Source organism: Cyprinus carpio, chromosome A22 (genome assembly GCF_018340385.1).
Source record: "Cyprinus carpio isolate SPL01 chromosome A22, ASM1834038v1, whole genome shotgun sequence".
Taxonomy (NCBI): Eukaryota; Metazoa; Chordata; class Actinopteri; order Cypriniformes; family Cyprinidae; genus Cyprinus; species Cyprinus carpio.
Window position 1 is genome coordinate 21,925,957 of NC_056593.1, and position 20,337 is coordinate 21,946,293.

Consider the following 20,337-nt stretch of genomic DNA (forward strand, 5'->3'; position numbering starts at 1 on the left):
AGTGTATGATGCCCAGGTTTTCTCCGTAACCATTTATGGCAAGTGTATGATGCTTAGTGTTTAAAAATCTGTTCAGATGTGAAAAGTCATGTCATATACTGTATATTCTGCTGTGTTTGGTTGTGTCTCACCTGATGAAGTCTCCTGAAATCCCTCCTGCCAGAGGTCCGTCACAAACAGTGATTAAGAATCGAAAACTCAGTACAAGGAATCAAATTTTGAACCATTGGCTGTGTCTAGTGTTGTTGTTGTTGATAATTCACCCAAAAATGAAAATTCTGTGATCATTTGCTCATCATTCTAAACTCATATGACCAATTAAGGTAACCGGTATCTTTGAAGTATCACTGTAGAACGGTAGCCAGACAAGACAGCGGTCCTTCAGAAGCAGCATCAGACACTGAATGTGTCTCTTTCTTTCTGGTTGTAGCTCCCGTGTCTTGAAATCTACAACAGTTACTGCAGTAACCAGGTAGCAGCCAAAGCATTGCTGGACCATAAGAAGCAGGACCATCGGGTGCACGACTTCCTTCAGCGCTGTCTGGAGTCGCCCTTCAGTCGCAAACTGGACCTCTGGAACTTCCTGGACATCCCACGCAGTCGCCTGGTCAAATACCCGCTGCTGCTGCGAGAGATCCTCAAACACACGCCGAACGAGCACCCCGACCGCCAGCACCTCCATCACGCTGTGAGTCTCCGTCACCTTCACTAGTCTTACACTCTAAATGAAAGAAAACATCATCTCGTTCTGTGTGTGTGAGCTCATTTCTGTTTCTTTTCTTTCATAGATTAACATGATCCAGAGCATCATGGCTGATATTAACACTCAGACGGGCGAGTCGGAGTGCCGTTACTATAAAGAGCGCTTGCTGTATCTAGAAAGTGGTCAGAGAGATCTGTTAATCGACAGCTCGCGCATCCTCAGCTGCCACGGAGAGCTCAAGAACAACAGAGGAGTCGTAAGAACTTCAGTCATTTCTCTTTCTGTCTGTGTGTCTAGTCCTTTATCAGTCAGGTGTCACTGGAGAAACCCCAAAAACTGTGTCCTCGCATTGTTGAACAACTAGTCACTGGATCTTCCAGGATAGTGGCCTCTAATCTAAAAAGTTTTATAAAAACATTATTTGGTTTGACTCACTCAGTAGCGGGTGAACCAGCTATTTATGAGCATAACTGTAAATCTAAGTATGTGTGAAATAGTCTGTCCCGAATACTAATGGATCTAATAAATTCCAAACTTGCATCTAAAGGGCAGGTGAAAATGAACTGTGAAATGACCTGTGGCTTCAGTCGATCAGTGGGTCTCTTCCACTGCAAGTGAGGGACTCTTGGACAGAATTTGCAAAGTGAACCAGACATTTGAGTGTGGGGAAGTCGTGGCCTAATGGTTAGAGAGTCGGACTCCCAATCGAAGGGTTGTGAGTTCGAGTCTCGGGCCGGCAGGAATTGTGGGTGGGGGGAGTGCATGTACAGTTCTCTCTCCACCTTCAATACCATGACTTAGGTGCCCTTGAGCAAGGCATCGAACCCCCAACTGCTCCCCGGGCGCCGCAGCATAAAAATGGCTGCCCACTGCTCCGGTTGTGTGTTCACATTGTGTGTGTGTTCACTGCTCTGTGTGTGTGCACTTCGGATGGGTTAAATGCAGAGCACGAATTCTGAGTATGGGTCACCATACTTGGCTGAATGTCACTTTCAAAATTCAAAATTTTAGTCATAGGTCTTATAGTTTATATATATATTGTCAGTCAAAAACAAGCATGGACAGAAGCCAGGCAATCTTGGTGAAGAAGTTTACTGCAGATCCAGCAAGTGAGAATGAACACAGGAATCTCAAAACATAACATTTTACCACCCATGATGTCAAGTTACGTCCTCATTTTATGATGCATGATTAATTCAGTGATTAGTGTTCATTCATCATCTCTAAAATACAATTGGTTGTTTTGCATTTTCAGTCTAATTTTTCATATTATAAAAAAATCTATATATATTGTTGGTGTTCATTCATCACAGAAGAAAATTTTATTCTGAATGCAAACTTGACTCACAGAAATGACATTGGGGTGACCCTATGAATGCACACATGACCCAGTTCAGTCCTGCCAGAGTTTGACACATTTTCTCAGGGATATCTGAAGAGTCCTTCCAGTGAAGTGGGTATGAAGTGGAAGATTGAAGTTTTGTCATCAACTGACAAAATTAAATTGCTTTATTTGTTGGCAAACCTAAATGAGTGGTACATTTCTATAATTTACTATAAAATACTTCATATTTCATGAAAAAAAAAGTTTTAATTCATTTTTGATGGGCAGAACTAAATGAAAGAACAGCAGACTGGATAAATATGGATTACAGTTTTAGTATGACATTTTTCAACATCCAAAAATAACCAAACTAATCAGTCTAAACTTTTGATCTGGATGTTTTTATTAGCAAGAAAACAATTGAATTATGAATCTATTAATTAAAAAAAAATCTCAAAGGTTGTCAGTTCTTCTCAAAAAGCAAAGTTTTGATCTCACTGTGGGACAGTAGCAACACTTGATCCTAAATAACTCAAGAAATAAACAGAATGAATGTAAAATAATAGGATCAAATATTTACAATTGCAGTGAAACCAATATTTTCTCTCATGCTTTTCTCTCATGCTCAAAAAATACCTTTTTTATTTCAAAATAAAATGGTTTATACGGTACATGGGCTTGTTAGGGTCACTTCCCCTACCCAGACGTTCATCTGCCTACAGAACTCATTTCACTGCTTCAGTGACAAATTATGCAGCTAAATAAACCTCAAGTTAATGAATACATTTGCATCAAACACTATTAAGGTTCTCTGTCTCTCTGTCTCTGCAGAAGCTGCATGTGTTCCTGTTTCAGGACGTGCTGGTGGTCACCCGGGCCGTCACCCAGAATGAGCAGCTGTGCTATCAGCTTTACCGGCAGCCCATCCCCGTCAGAGATCTGCAGTGGGAAGACCTGCAGGACGGGGAGATCCGGCTCGGAGGATCCATCAGAGGAGCCTTCAGCAACAACGAGCGCAGTGAGTCCCAAACTCATCACTCAAACTCATACTTTTTGTGTGTGTGTGTGTGTGTGTATATATATATAACTATGAAAAATATATATATATAATTTTTAGGAAGAGGGTCCTTCACAAGGGGATAGTCAAACAATACAGGTCATAAGTTTGGCATTTATCAATTATTTGAGCAAAAATACAGTGAAACAGTAAAATTCATCTTCACTTTTATTTCTATAGCACTTTTAACAATATAGATTGTTTCAAAGCAGCTTTACAGTGTTAAACAAGAAAATAGTGATTAATTGATGCAAACAGAATTCGGCTCTAAAAAGACAATATGTCATGAAATATGTATATTATTAAATTTTACTATAGTTTTCTAATTAAATATATTTTAAATAATGGAAATTATTTATGTGCTGGATTTGCTAACATATGATATACTGATTTGTTAATCAATTATCATCAATTATTACTGGTGCTATTTTAATTAATTATTAATAATGGTTCTTAACAGTGTTGGAAACCATCTGTGCTACTTTGAAACTGTGATTATGGATTCTTTGAATAATAAAAAGTTCAAAAGAACAGCATTCATTTGAAATGGAAATCTTTTGTAACATTATAAATATCTTTACTGTCAATTTAATATGTCCTTACTTAATTGTTCAATTATTATTATTATTTTAAATCTTACTTGCACTTGCAAAGTTTCCACTAAAATATTGTGGAGCACAACTGTTTTCAACATTGAAAATAATCAGAAATGTTTCTTGAGCAGTAAATCAGCATATGATAATGATTTCTGAAGATCATGTGACACTGAAGACTGGAGTAATGATGCTGAAAATACAGCTGCGCATCACAGCAAAAAATTACAGTTTAACAGATAAGCACATATCTTAAATCATATTAACATTTAACAATATTACTGTATTTTTGATCAAATAATTACAGCTTTGGTGAGCATGAGTCTTCTATCAAAAACATTTAAAACAATCTTAATTATCCCAAATATTTTGACCAGGGTCCCGTTCTTCATACGTCGCTAACTGTTGATGATCTGGCATGATCTTGGATTGGTTGGTTCTTCGAAGCTCATCCTGGAGTTGCTGGCATAGCAACAGGTCCTTAAGCTTAAACCTGCTCGGGAGCAGCTTATTTCATGTAAACAGGATTAGATTGCATGTTTTTAAGCAGAACTGATACTTAAAATCTGTCCCAGTCACTGCTACTTTATTACAAGAGTATCCTACTGATCCAGGTACAATAAATTAAATCAATAATCATTTAAAAATGTATTTAAAGATAATATAATAATGTTATGTAGTCTTTAACACAGCCAGTTTTACTCACTGAAAGATTTATTCATCATGAAATAATTACTTCATAATTGTATTGGAGTCTTACACACATGCTATACAGATAATGTATTGCATGTGTGTAAAAGAAACTTTAATTAATGCTGTCACGTAAACAACTCTGCATCAAAGATAAAATTAAATGAATTGCTAATTACTAAATTGAAATAAATGTAAAGCCTGTACAAATATTAGAAATCGTGAATATAAATAATTGGGAATCATGTAAAATAATCATTAAAATAAAATAAAAACAGTGAACATTTTATTTATCTATTATAACATTTAGTTTTGTTTGCTTGGCTGATTCTCGTCAGATGTCTTTTTTAATTATATGATGTCATTACATTGCTGTCATGCCGCCAGTCAATCGCTGCACTGCTGATCGTAGTTTCGAGTGTCGATACATAACCCCTTTTAAACCAACCCATGAACGTGCAATTATCTCAGATAACTCAATCCAGCCATACTAATCATCAACAACAGGTGCGTTCGAAGAACCGAATTAGCCAGATCCTTAGTAACACGATGATATCATCTTAGATGTGACATTTCATCTCAGATGTAATAAGCGACGTATGAAGAACAGTCCCCAGTAGTGTATGTGGAGTCCGTGGCATCGAGAATCCCCGTCTTAATCTACATGCTGTGAACGCGTCAGACAGGTCAGAACTATAGATGCCTGAACAGCTGCTCTAAACATGTCCATCTCTTTCTGTCTCCGTCCAGCCAAGAACTTTTTCCGGGTGGTGTTTCGCAGCGGAGGACAGCTGCAGACGCACTGCTTCCAGGCCAGCGACGCCTTCAATAAACAGCAGTGGCTCAACTGCATTCGACAGGCCAAAGAAGCTGTGGGCTCTGCAGAGTCTGACCCACGGTTCCCTTCAGTGCAGACAGCATGTCAGGACAGAGCGAGGCCGTGTTCGGACATCATGATGGACACCACTGACGCCAGCGCGGATCTGAGCACTGAGTGCCCACCGATGCACCTGACAGACATAACCGTCACCCCTGTGAAAGTGTGACCGCCGCGCTGCACAGAAACATGTGATTCTGCTTAACCAGCGATCCTCTTCAGCACTGTGCTACACAAATGCCACCGTCTAAAGGAAGCACTTCTCTGAATCTGACACTGCTGTCGATGGTTCTTGTGTTATTCTTGTGCCTTTCTTTCACTGTGCTGTTGTTTGTGGCAGTCCAATCTTTCAGAAACTGACATTGAGGAGCATCTGCCTGCCTTTTCACATCCTGTAAGACTGGGGCCACCGATTCACTTTAATCCCACTGTCTGCAACTGAAATGCACTACTGTCTGTGCAAGAAAAGAGTCACATTGGTGTAAAAGGTGAACTATTGTTCAGGTGTTTAATGTTCATTCAGTAATCACTAATAAAAATGACCAGTCGAATGTTTTCACTAGAGTCACGAGTAAAGGGCGATCATAGTATTTCTGAACATATATCACACATTCATCTCATAGTATGTCGCAGCACTGCAAGATTAAAGCATTTCTACATCGATGTCAGAGCCAGATCCAGTGATGAATATTACATCTATAACCACGTATTGAGGAATCCACGAACAAGCTCTATAAAGCACTTTGATTTTGAAAGTAGCTCAGCTCTGAATTCGATCTCATTGGAGGATTGACAGCTTGAGTTATTTCCTGATCCCGAAGAGCTGTGTGATTGACATTGTGGTGGAAATATCAATTTTATTCATAAATTGTTCTGTAGCAGTTTGCTGGAATACACTGTAGCGTAAACGTGAACTAAACAGAAAGTCTCTTGTGCCGTGCAGATCAGCTGAATCTCTGTCAGTGTTTAAGTGTGCGCCAAAACTGACAACTGCTGCTGTAAAGAGAGCAGCCTTTGCCCAAACGTGTCTGGTGTGTGTCTTCAGGTTTACTCGCTAGGCCGTGTTTTGTATTGTCAGATGTGCAGCGTTCTGTATATAAAAACTATTCAAAAGTCTTTTATTCTTTTTCTTTTACGTATTTCATTTATTGATTTTTTTTCTCTCAAAAGTATTGTATTGAAATGTATGATATAAGATGTTTATTTATAGTTTGTTTGTTTTTCACCTGATTTACTATTTTGTTTTTCTATTTGGTTGCTGTTGGATTAAAAAGGAAATTGTTTGGATTTAAGAGAGAGTTGATGTTGTAGAAATCAGAAATGATGAGAACAGAAAGCACATGGGTCGTACGGAAGAGTAAATTAGGGTGGGAATGCATTTTTAATACATGGGAGAGACTGACTGATGGACAGTGTGTAACAAAATGAAGAAAATCAAATAAACATTTTAAAAACCTTAAATATGTGGTTCTTTTACACATTGTCTGTTATGAAATGTTCAGATTACTGTATTTAATTACCATTATAAATGATGAGCATTGTAGTTATGATAGCGGGTGATGTGTGAAGCTCTGAGTTGCTTTGCTTTTGGTTTAGGAAGTGTTTTGATGCAGAGGTGTGAAGTTTAAGTTCAGCTGTGAATGTTTACCATCTTTACACAGTGGAGGATAATGCTCGGGGACTGCTGAGTCTCTCCAGTGCTCCTCGGCTGCAGTGTATCACATCTTCATAATGAGGACCTCAGGGAACGGGTGTTAAAAACACTCATCTCTGCTTATTTAGCTCCTGCTGAATATGACATGCAGGATACTAACTTTCAAAGTAGACTAATTACTTAAACATTTCCCTACTACCTCTCTTGTTACACATTTGACTTCATTCACTATAAGGTTATAAGGTTTGGAGTCTGCAATATTATTTTCATGATTTTTTTTTTTTTTTTTTTAAGGCTCTTTTCTCCAAGGGTGCAATAAAAATTAAAGTAAAACTGTATTATATATATATTGTGATATATTATAAAAATTTTCTATTTGAATATATTTTTAAATATAATATATTCCTGTGATCAAAGCTGTATTTTCAGCATCATCACTCCATTCTTCAGTGTCACATGATCTTCAGAAATCATTCTCATATACTGATTTGCTGCTTAAGAAACATTTCTGATTATCAATGTTGATTTTGATCACTTTAATAAAAGTATTTTTGAAAAGTAAATATTAATGTCTTTCCAGATTAGTGAGAGCAGAACCTCTTGAAATTAAACTCCTTCAGGTAGATTATTACTATCAATGATGCAATAACAGGTCTGACATATGGCTGGAGCTCCTCATATCCCCTGAAGAACCCACTTATCTTGGGTGCAGTTTTGTCTGGCGTCGTCCCCCCTGACAGCAACACGGCCCCTGGGTGAGGCCCCTCTTCACATGATGATGGTCATGTGTGCATATGGATGATTACTCACACCTAGAGGAGTCTGGAGAACAACAAACGACAGATGAAAGACAATATAGCAGGACCATTTGCCTTGATTTTTTTTTTTTATAGATTTTGTCTAATGGATATATTCATAATTCAGTTTACAGACAATTTAGACAATGTTTTAATGTAATATTTATGTTATAAATATATCATACGTTACTTCATGCTGTGTGTATTGTGTTTGTTAGTGATAAACTGCAGGGACAGTGTGCAGTGGAGCACTGACACCTGCAGGCGGCGCTGGAGCCATGTGTTATGATAGAGACCGCTCGGTGGCGCTGCTGCGCTCCGTTCACAGGCACACACTGCGGGCATGAGTGGGCATGTACTTGTACATGTGTGTGTGTTTACGTGTGGTGCGAAGACACGCTTGCAACAGACACAAACCTCACGCCGCATGCGAGGAGGTTCCGCGGCCGCTCATGTCTGGAGCTCATCAATAAAGCAGCGATGGAGCGTCGAGGAGGGAAATTCAGCAACAAAGAGAAAGATAATCCCGCTGCGCCTTCATGGAGCCAAAATGGCGCCACGGAGGAAGAGGAGGATTGTCCGGACGGTCCCGATGGAGAGAAACGGGTCAAGAGCGTCTCGTGGGCCGCGAAACCAGCCGAAGAGCAGCCGCGACTCAACTTCCACATCCCCCGAAAGAGCAGAGAAAACAGAGGTGCGCTGCCGCTTTGTTTGTCTTCCTTTCCGTTACTCGGACTGAAGACACTCAGTCTGTGTCCCAAATTCTAGTGAGCTCTAAACCTAGACAACAGTTCTGTGCATCACATGGACGTGTTGCTCGCGTCTGTGATTTCCAGTAATGCTGTCCAGATGGGCAGCTCAGTAATTCATGACAGTATAAACGGAGATCCGGTGCAGCAGCACAGGTGTGTGTGTGTGTGTGTGTGTGTGTGTGTGTACTTACCCTCCCTGTGTGGTTGATCTGCCACACCCGAATGTGTGTGGACAGTGGGGAACATGTATTTCATTCAGTGACCTGAGTTTTATTGTGTACCCTCCCTCAGGTAACAGGTTGATCTGCCACACCCGAATGTCACCTGGGGTACAGTGGGGAACACTTTATTTCATTCAGAGACCTGAGATTTTATTATATAACCAAAAAAAAAACAACAACAACAAAAAAAACACACACATAAACAAAAATAGTCAGCATCTTTTAATTAAATTTATTTAGAAGTATAAAATAACAAATAAAATATAATAATTAAAACAAAAATAAATTAAAACCAAAATTATTCACATACTTATTTATAAATTTATTTAGAAGTTTATAGAGTTGAAGATTTCATTCAATTTTGTATTCAGCATTCAAAGCCTCAATTCAAATATCCTGTGTAGATTCTCAAAGAATTCTGAGTGAACATTTGAAAGGTTCCATTCAAACGGTTGAATATTCTGTCCAAGCATTCAGAACTTCCATTCATGCATTTGAGGATTCTTTTTTAAACAAGGTTTTATTCAAACACTCGAAGATCCATCCAGAGTGTATAAATCAGTATAGTAATTTAATTGGTGCCATAATTAATTTGTAATTAACAGTTATATTGCCTTTGAAGTACTTCTGAGTAAACTAAATAATTAATCTGAAAAATATTATATAGTTACATAACTTTTAGACCTATGTATATATATGTATATATATGATATATATATATATATATGTAGACGTCGATATCATACATTAATACTAAAAATATATATTTTTAGCAGCTGCAGTTTTGTATATGTTCCGAAGATATATCTTTAACTACAAGCTACTACATTTATGTGTGCTATGGTATGCTAATTATGCTTAAAGACGATGTGATACGTACTTGGCTCCCGAACTGAATCCTTTCTTTATTCATGAAGTGAACCAGTACTGCGTCTTGCTAGACGCATATGGGGAAAAGTATTTTTTCTCCCGAACTGAAGCCTTTCTTTATTCATGCAGTGAAACTGAACAGCCATTGGTGCGTGCAGTGTATTAAAAACAAACCAATGGCTAGGCAGCAGAGCTACACGAGGCTATGCTGACGAAGCTTGCCAAACCCTGCTGAAGCCCGCCAGAATGGGCAGGGTGTCTGGCTATATAAGCAGGGGCTTGCCACAGGATTCTCAGGTTACTTCAACTGAGGTGACGACTGAGTCATGCAGCTACATAGCACGGCTAGCAACGCAGTACTCGTTCCCATATCTCAGGGAACCAAGGTTACGTTAAGGAACCGAGTATGTTCCCTTTCGATACTACTCTCGTACTGCGTCTTGCTAGACACATATGGGAACTCCGTACAATCACGCCATGCTATGTAGTGGAACGACTAAGATATCAACTTCCATACACAATCATTGCCCCTAAGAAGTTAACAGTAATCCAAGGCTAAAACGGGTTGAGCTTCCTGAGGTCACACCCGGCCTGGTTAATCGTTTCAAAGTACTCCGGTAGCTTCGACACCAAGGGGTCGATAGCTAACAGGTGAACTGATGCCAGAGAGCATGAGCGAGATACGGTCAAGGGCTCCCTGTCGGATTTGTTTACGCAGTGCATGTCACTTCAAACGGAAAGGAACCTGGCCTATAAGGCCGAGACTTTCAGGTTATAAAACCTTGCAAATGTGGATGGCGAGGCTCAGCCGGCCGCCTCACAAATATCCATGATGGACACACCACTGGACCATCCCCAGGACAAGGCGATACCTCTAGTCGAGTGGGCCCATACTCCATTGGGGCATTGAAGGCCCAAGAAAGAGTACACTAGTGAGATGGAGTCTACTATCCATTTAGAAAGTCTTTGCTTCATGACCAGAAGCCCTTTGGTGCGGTTACCGAAGCAGACAAAGAGCTGTTCCGACTGCCTATAGAGGGCAGAACGCTCCATATAGATTCTAAGGGCTCTGATGGGGCAGAGCAGAGATAGCTTTCTGTCCTCTTCAGAGGGAGGAAGCACAGAGAGCATAATGAACTGTGCTCTGAATGGAGTGGAGAGCACCTTAGGTACATAACCATGCCTTGGTTTCAGGACGACTTTAGTGTCGTTAGGCCTGAATTCCAGGCAGGCAAGGCTAACAGAGAGCACCTGCAGGTCCCTTATTCGCTTTACTGATGCCAATGCTAGGAGCAAGCCAGTTTTCAGTGATAGCGACCAAAGACTGTAACGGGTTGAAGGCAGGGCCCTACAGGGCCCTCAGCACCGTGGGCAGATCCCATGAAGGGATGGTAGGGGGACGAGGCAGATTCAGCCTCCTGGCACCCCTTAAAAAGCGCTTGGCCATGCTGTGTCTTCCTACCGATTTGACAGAGGTGTTGTCATTTTTGTTGTCATGCTCAAAGTCTGTCTGTGTGGTGGCCATAGTTGTCCAATCGGATTAGCACATGGCGTCCATTTGGCTGGAAGAACTGACAGGCTCGACATACTGCTAGCATTTCCAGGCAGTTGATGTGGAAGCCTTTTTCCGCTTTCAACCAGTGGCTGAAAGTCGGCGTGCCTTCACACAGCGCCCCCCAACCTGAGTTGGAGGTGTCTGTCGTGACAACTTTTCTCCTGTGAACCATTCCAATGGCCACGCCCTGTTCCATCCAATGGGAGTTCATCCAGGGGGCCAGGGCTGTTACTCAGGCCTGACTCACCCTGATATGCAGGCGTCCGTGATGCCACGCATGTGATGGAACTCGTGGTTTCAACCAGCGCTGAAGGGGACACATACGAAGCAGAACCAAACTTTAGCCCTGGCGATGCTACTGCCATAAGACCCAGCACCCTCTGAAATGCTTTGAAAGGGCGAGCGGAACCAATTTGCGGATTTGCGCAAGTATCTGTTTCAGTCTGATCATCCTGAACAACCTTTTCATGAGGGCAGGATTCAGGAGTCTGAGATTGAGGATGGGCTGGAGGCCACCATCCTTTTTGGGGACGAGGAAGTAACGGCTGTTAAAGCCTGACTCACTCTGTGGTGGAGGAACTGTTTCTACAGCACCCTTTGCCAGCAGGTTCATCACCTCTGAGCGCAGAACGTGGGCATCCTTGCTTTGCATTGAGGTGGAGACCACACTGCTGAAGCATGGGGGTCTTTGAGCAAATTGGAGTGAATATCCTTGTTTTATTATCCCCATAACCCAGCCCGACAATCTGTTGATGGCCTGCCAGGCCTCGGCCTGCGTGGCGAGGGGTTGAATTAACTCGAGTGACTGGCCGCACAGGGGCAGAACACTTGTGAGTAATGGAAGAGAAAGTTTGCTCTCTTTTTGAAAATGTTTGTGTTTTATTTTTCCTGCTATCACAGTTGCTGAATGCTTGGGCGCATGAACGGACCCGTTGTTCACGCAAAACACATTTCCCTTTGCACCCAGTACTGAACGGGGTGTCAAGAGGTATAAGAGAGATTTCCCCGTTTGTTTGTTGGTTGGTTTGGATTGGTTTGGTTTGGATTTCTGACCCCGTCCTCTACCTGTCCCGCAGATCAGTATGACGTCTGAGGCGCCGGGTCGGTAGGTGCTGGCTTTGCGAGCTGCTGAGTTGGTGTAGACTAAAGCAGGGGCAGTAGCAGAGCTAGAGCGCTTGGGCAAGAAATGTTGCATAGCCTGGGACGATTTTTGTGCCTCAGTGAAGCGCTCAGTGAATCCTTCGACCGCTGGGCCGAAGAGACCCTTGGGAAATAATTAATCAACGAAAAAGAGGATCTTATCCTAGAAGAACAAATCAGTCAGCGTCAGCCACAAGTGGTGCTCGAGCACCACAAGGCTGGCCATCGATTTCCTGATCGCCTTGGCATAGGTCTTGGTGGCACGCAGAGCCAGGTCAGTAGCGCTCCTCAGATCCCTGAGGGTAGTGAGGTCTAAGCCAGACTCGTCAGTGGATGCGGGGATCTTGGCTTGAAAGACCAGGAGGACTGCCATAGAATGAAGTGCCGAAGCTGCCTGTCCAGCTGAAGTGTAAGAGCGTGCAGCGAGAGCTGAGTTGGTCCTACATGGCTTGGACGGATAAGCGGCCTTCGCTATCCAGCCGATGGCCATGGGTGTGTAGAAGTGCGTGGCCACTGACTCGATGGCTTGTTGTACCCTTTCTCTTCAGCACCGTAGATGGAATTGAGGGCAGAGGAAGGTGCAGTACGGAGGTGGGCGGTGTAGGGTGCGCCCCATGATCTGGTGATCTCGTTGTGGACCTCCGGGAAGAACGGAGAAGCACGCTGACGAGGGGCCTGGTGGCGCCCCGGCAGGAACCACTCATTCTGCCAGGCTTTGGCAGGACTTGGCGGGCTTCGTCGCCATAGGCTCGTGCAGCTCAGTTGCCTGGCCATTGGTTAGTTTTTAATACACTGCATGTACCAATGGCCATGCAGTTTCACTGCGTGAATAGAGAAAGGCTTCAGTTCAGGAGAAAAAAGATTTTTCCCAAACTTTTTGGGAACCAAAATAGATCAAGATTTTTTTTCCTTGTGCCAGTTTTTATATATATATATATATATATAAAACACTACAGGGGTAATTCATACTTTTTTTTCCTTTTATCCACTGTTCAATTTTGAAATGTTGGGATATTTGGCTTTTTGTGTTGACTAGTGGAAAGACAACATCCAAAATACAAGGCCCCGATATACTTCAAACAAAGTTTGTTTTCGTTCTTCGTTTGGGGGTAAAAATAAGTTAGAAAAGGTTGAGCGACAGTATACTGTTTCCAAACATTCCAACACCCCCGCAATGCTGGAGATTAATGTAAACATGTCGCACTGCTCACGCGTATCCCCATTAACAAAACAACGATGAAATGATGAAGTGTAGGCAACCTAGGTGTGAGACGGGCCCCAATGGTCAGAATATTATAGACAAAAGAATAATTAGCAGCAGTTCAGAGTCAAGTACCATGTTTGCAATACAAAAGAACCAAGTCATTTTCGTAATAACTACTTTATGGGAAGTATGAATGGCTCATAGTCTGAAAACATTAGCATGATGTGAGAAAAAAAAATTTGGACACAGTTTGTTACTTTATTTTATTAAACTGGATAAATTGTTACACCTTTTTTAAATTTTATGTGGTGTCATGATTTACTTTTGATAAAAAACAAAGGTTTATTATTGTATGATCGTTTGGCATTTCATTTATTGTATACCCTTTAAATTCGCTTATTGAAAGAAAAACAACAGCAGCAGTGCCAGCTCAGCTATTCGACACATTGTATTTATGTTGCTAGTGATAGGAGGTGTTGTTCTCTTGCCCGAACTGCCGAAATGAACTCAAAACAAACTTCATTCCGGCCTGATTTTGTTCAGTTACAATATTTAAAGAGTTTGTTTTCTGAAGTTTGAACCTGGAAATATTTAGATTTCTGGCATGAAAATTCTCCGCCATTGAAGAGTTATCTCGTTTTTTAAATGAAAACGCTTCCCCGCCATTGACGAGTTTTTACGGCTTTTCGTGTTTTCATAGTTATACACTCGGGGACACTATTACACATCTTCTGAACGAGTACAAAACCTTCCGAACAAAAACACAAGTGAACAGGATGGAAAAACTAGTGATCTTTTATGTAAACAGATGCATATGATAAATAATGCGATCATCAGCAAATAAGCATAAAAATGAAAACTGCATAATGTTATGGAGTAAAATGATGATTAAGGCTGTGACGGTGGCCATGACAACCACGTCGGTTGTCTGCTGCCACCGGTGGTAGTGCACGTGATGTCACGCACTCTACGCACACTTGTTCTGTATACAAGTGTAATAACAGTAATAGTTGCAAATTGTTTTATTTAGACTTTAAGTCTATGGTAATTTACAAATGACCTCAAATGCCATAAACAGCATTTCCTTTAGATTGGCAGGTTTGAGCGCAGGAAAATACAGTTTATGCATTCAGCAAATTGATTTTGTGTTGGGCGATGGACCTTGTTGGGAAACCAAATACTACATCGCCAATCTGCATGCAGACGAGGAGTTAATGCCCCCGCGGGATTTATACTTTCACCTGTCTCCACTTCGCGAGCCTCTGCTGACTGCGCGCGCACCTTCCCAAATGGACGAGGCTTTTTTCAGCGAACCGTGTCTACACCGGACGCGACACCGCGTCCCAACAGGTTTGTCTAGTGTCTACTCAGGACATTTGAACTCTGTGTCAGTGCCTCATAAATAACTGTGCGTTCACACCGCCAGCGTCGAGAGCGTCAAAGTGGCCGGAAGTCATTCATTTTCAATGTGAGCCGGCGGCGAGGAGCGGTGCGGCGCGACTTGGCCGTTGAGAGCGTCGAGGAGAGTTGAAATCAGGGCAACTTTATGGTAATGAGCTATGACACGGTTGGGCAGCAACCAATCAGAACGTAGAAGTCCACCGCTTGAGAGGATTCCAGAGAACGCAGCTCCGACCACATTAGTTCTCAAAACAAAAGGTTGATTTTTGCTGTGGCGGGTTTGCAGTAATCTATGATGTGTCCCTGTTTGCGTACAGGGACATAAAAAAAAATAAAAAATAAAAATGATACGTGAACCAAAGTGTCTGAGATTGTTCATGTTTCTGGTGAGTTGCTGATGTGCAGTAACGATATAAGAATAATAATCTAATGATATAATAAATAATACTAGGCTACAGTAGTCCCAGTTTACTTTTTTTTTTTTAAATCCTTGATTATACGTACATTAAGTAATGTTTATACTTGATTATATTTACTTAAGTCAGTGGTTCTCAACTCCAGGCCTCGGGACCCGCTGCTCTGCACATTTTGAATGTTTCTGAATCTGACACACTCAGTTCAGTTCATGGATCTCTCTCCTAATGAGCTGATGATCTGAATCAGGTGCGATAAATAAGGGAGAGAAACAAAATGTGCAGAGCAGTGGGTCCTGAGGACCAGTATCTTTAGGTTTTGAATAAAGTAACATTTTCAATGCAGGACTTTTACTTTCATCAGAGTATTTTTAGAGTGCTTTATACATTATTAGGTAAAGGACCTTAATACTTCGTCCACAACAATATTTAATGAGGTTAACTTATAACGTTACTCTCATTGTGGTTAGTCTGCACAAGATCAACAAGCTTGTTTGCTTTGCGGCCGCTGTAAATACACGATAAGCATTCAATCTACGTCAGAGCGCTCACAAATCTTTCTGCAGCGTTGTGAGCAGAGCGGCCAGAGCGATTTTTGATGCTCTCGACGCTGGCGGTGTGAACGCACAGTAAGACGAGGCAGTTTACTGTCAGGGATTTGTCATGTCGTGTAGTGCTGCATCCAGGGTAGCATCACCGATTGATTATAATGAATTCTATAGTATTTTGTTGTGTTGTGTCACATTGCGCTGCGCACAACACAACACAACACAACAAAATACTATAGAATTCATTATAATCAATCGGTGATGCTCTCGTGTCCTGCAGGCAAGGTGTGTGTATATATATATATATATATATATATATATATATATATATATATATATATATATATATATATATATATATATACAGACACACACACGCACACTTTTTTATGCATACATTTTATATATCTATATTGCTCAAAATTATGCATTTTTTTATGAAACCTACCTATATTCAAGTGTTGATTTAAAAAAAATGAATGCTTTATAATAGAAAAAAATTTTGTTGTTTTTTTTTGTTGTTTTTTAAAAAAAAATTTTTTTTTAAGTAGAGGCTATGATCTTTATTTTGGTGTAATGCATATTCAGATATTCATACAGCAAAATATACTGTAGGCCATCAAATTTTAGTGAAAATCATCAAAATCACAGGCGGTGGATGGCAACTTTTAAAAAAAATGCTGGCAGGGAAAGAGTTAATTAGATAATCAATGCATCATTTGCATTCATCTGGGGATGTATGGTTATATTTATTTGTTGATTGTTTATCATACTTACCTGATGAGCTTTTCCTTAATGATTACAATAATTTTTTAAAGCCTTTTTGTTTTTTATAACGATGTGTGCAGATAAATCATTTATAGTAAACAATCCAACATTTTAGAAAAATAAGAACAATCCAGAATGATTTCATGGTGACTTTAACAGCCTGACAGTTTGTAAAGGTATATTTATTAAATCTGTGGTTTTTACTAGCTGATTTTCAGCGTTTGTTGGCAGATGTTAGCCTCATTAACATGGGGATCACTGTGGATTTGGAGTGGGCTGGTGGGCGTATCTGCGTCTCTCAGCAGCAGCCCAGCTGAATGCACTGAATTAATGCTTTTAAATGCTATAAATCAACTTGCATTCTGTTTGAAAAAGAGTCCGGTAGTGGGACGAGTTGGACTTGTAACCAGAAGGTCACAGGTTCGAGTCTCGGTGCCGGCAGGAGTTGTAGGTGGGAGGGAGTGAACAGTGCTCTCTTCCACCCTCAATATCCATGACTGAAGTGCCCTTGAGCAAGAACTGAACCCCCAGTTGCTCCCCGGACGCTGGATATAGCTGCCCACTGCTCCGGGTGTGTGTTCACGGTGTGTTCACTTCTCACTGCTGTGTGTGCACTTGGATGGGTTAAATGCAGAGCACCAATTCGGAGTATGGGTTACCATACTTGACAAATGTCATGACTTTCACTTTTTTTTTTTTCACTGAAGCACTGACAAGCTGCTGGCTTGCGTTTGATCCAAACATTTCACTCAGCAAACACATATTATCACATCACAGATGAGATTGCCATGATTATTGTTGCACCTATCAGGAAATTAGTGGAAGATTCTGATCACTGATATATTAACGCTGTGGTTGTGACAACCAGTAAACACCATGGGTTCATGTAGCAGCCGTGCCAGAAAAAATAAGACGCATACATCCATTACAAGCTCTAAAACTGCTTCAGTGAGAAATCATTCGTATCTGATTTGTTTCTCATCTGGCTGTTTTGTTAAAACAAGCCACTAATAATAAGCAACTGCATGAAGATGGTATGCAGCTCATTCAGTCATACTTGTCAGAACCAGAGCTTGGGGAGTGGTTCAGAAAAGGTTATTTATTGCAAAATGTACAGAGTTTATAATACAAGATCAAATTTAGTGATCCATTTGCCTTTATTTAACTGCTTTTTTTCCTTTATTATTATATTTTAATTTGGTCTTTTAACGTCTGCTTTAAAATGGTTCATAGTCAGTTTTTTTTTTTTTTGTTGTAGAATATAATAGTTAATAAATGTTAAGCCTATTTTTGCACATATGAATTTGCTATATTTGTTTCCATAGCATTTCATTTGCACATCATTTACAAGACAACATAGGACAGAATGTGGAATAATGTGTTTTTTTTTGTTTTTTTTTTAATTTATTTCATTTTATAAAACTCCAAAAATAACTACATTTTTTTTGTCTGATTAAAGAAATTAAAGCAACTCAAACTCTTCCCATTACAGTTGACCCTAAACATGGAACTTGGATTGATCTTAGGGGTGGCCGATATCTCGATATTTAAAATATATCAAGATATTTTTTAAACACGATATGGATTTTGACATATCGTATTTATCGATATATTGTTTATATTTAATTCTGATTCTGCCACTTTGCTTGTTTGTCTTCTCTGTGCTCTGCTCGCCCCCACCTCCTTGATTTTGTTCCCCCTCCCCTCGCGTTGAACATGGCGTCGTCCGCAACCAGACCTGAGGCTGCAGAACTAGTATAAAAAAGGACAACTGGCTCCATTATATGGAGATACCTCGGTTTTAAGGCATCGGGCGAACAGCAGGCAGATGTCTACTGTAGGGGCCTATGATTTCCGCGATGCAGAAAACGCGGACGGAATCGCGGAATCCAGTCATAAAAACGTAATGTACAGTTTAAGGTGGAATGTCACGGAATTTGTCAAATTTTAAATGAATTAATCAAAAGTAGGTCATTGCACTCACATCAAATCGCGATACGGACTAATATCTGTAAACATTAAGCCGGAAAAGTCTATTTAAATATGAATCATGTATGTTCTGCGTGTCTGTGTTAATGAATGGCGCAGAAGCGCTTCTTCGTTTTATTACTTCGTTTTATAACTTGCTTAAACACAGAATTAGGTAACAATAAAACATGGTGAAGAAAAAAATAAAACATTTCATAGGGCCCTAAACATGTAATATTTGGCATATTTGTTTTTGCAGTAGTTTTTGGGGGGTTATTTTTCCTGTAAAGATCTCGAGATATAGCAAAATATATAGAGATATATTTTTTGCTCCATATCGCCCAGCCCTAATTGATCTTGATTGTTAAATCTGGGTTTCAGTTCTAAGTCTATGGAACAAGAATGTGCTGAATGTTTTTATATGGACGTGCCCTGGAGGTCTTACCATCCTGATTTTGAGGTTTCGGAAGACATGTATAATAAAAATGGCACGACACAAAAGCTGCTGCTGTGATTCAGCTTAGTAAAATCAAAAGAGTGTCATTCCCTTCTGATATTATCCATATAAACTATTTTCCATACATAAACTAGGCTGCATTCTAGGGTGCGGATGAACAGTGCACGAGGTTGTAACTCTGTTCTGACTGTTTTGTTCTCTGTTCTCAGCTCTGTTTCAGTATGTGTCTACGGACTCTAGAGAGTTTTCCGACATTCTGCAGATTCTCTCCTCCAGCTACAAGGACTCTTCCTCCACCGGGACATTTGTGTACTCCAAACCTCGCCTCGTCCACAGCGAATCGCTGGAGAAAGACGTGAGTGTTTGACTCTTTAATGCTTTATTTTTGACTGTGTTGTTTGCAAACCTGAATTCCTTTTTTCAAATGGCCACAAAATGTATTTAAGCATCATTATAAGTGGGACTGAACATCTATATGGAGCAATATTCTTGTCGATGGATTATTTGTCACCTAATCCGAGTATAACATCTGATAGTAGACACTAAACATGATAGGCTTTTAGTGCTTCAGAAGAAAATCCAGCATGTTGCAAGTGTGGCTTTCTGTTCAGAGCCCAAGGAAATTAAATACTTTCTTCCAAGGATGGCGAAAGGAAATGTATTGAAGAATGTAGCTGGGAACTCAAACTGTTTCATGCAGTTACAGTGAAAGGAAACTGGAGCATTCACGTTTCAAAATAGTCAACACTAGTCCATATGTGCGCTATATTCTTTCAACAAAAGCAAGTACATTCTCCTTTTGTGTTGTGTGGTAGAACTCAAGAAATCATGAGTCTTATCAATAAAATAGCTTAATCGCTGAAGAGCTATATTATCTTTCTCAGCAAGGAGCTGGTAACATCGTTTCTAAAGCAATTAAAGCCACAGCTTCACTGTTAATAGATAAACATGGCAAAACGGTTGTCATTTATACATCACAGCCTCTCTCTCTCTCTCTCTCTCTCTCTCTCTCTCTCTCTCTCTCTCTCTCTCTCTCTCTCTCTCTCTCTCTCAAAATGACGTCACATCAGCACATCTCGTCTGCACAACACTTGATAAATTACACTTTTCTGAGAACAGAATAGTGGAGGTCTAAACTGCAAGCTAACCAGTGTTTTCAGAAAGCAAGTGCGTTAATCCATAGTGGAGAGAGCGTGCGTGCACATGGTTGCCAGGTTGACAAAAACAAGTAACACACTTGGCAGATATTTACTTATTGCACAAGTGTGAAGCTCTGTTTCGGGGATTACGTCTCGTTATATCAGGCAACCCCAACTGTGTTCCTCTGTACCAGATTAAACCTTGT

General features: G+C 40.5%; 2 protein-coding genes across 4 annotated transcripts in view; both read left to right on the top strand.

Annotated features, from left to right (window-relative positions):
- The window catches only part of LOC109065929 (rho guanine nucleotide exchange factor 3-like), a 59,136-nt gene extending 52,443 nt beyond the window's left edge, over positions 1-6,693 (top strand). For all 3 annotated transcript variants that reach the window (XM_042712249.1, XM_019082908.2, XM_042712250.1), the window contains 4 exons: positions 431-688; positions 789-959; positions 2,859-3,045; positions 5,118-6,693. In XM_042712249.1, the coding sequence (XP_042568183.1) occupies positions 431-688; positions 789-959; positions 2,859-3,045; positions 5,118-5,413 (912 nt within the window). In that variant the 3' untranslated portion in view covers positions 5,414-6,693. The remainder of the gene's footprint in view (positions 1-430; positions 689-788; positions 960-2,858; positions 3,046-5,117) is intronic.
- Positions 6,694-8,000: 1,307 nt separating this feature from the next.
- Positions 8,001-20,337, top strand: part of LOC109065922 (protein TASOR-like) — a 39,959-nt gene continuing 27,622 nt past the window's right edge. Inside the window, exons 1-2 of the mRNA XM_042712258.1 lie at positions 8,001-8,389; positions 19,202-19,347. Coding sequence (XP_042568192.1) covers positions 8,176-8,389; positions 19,202-19,347 — 360 coding nt within the window. The 5' untranslated portion in view covers positions 8,001-8,175. The remainder of the gene's footprint in view (positions 8,390-19,201; positions 19,348-20,337) is intronic.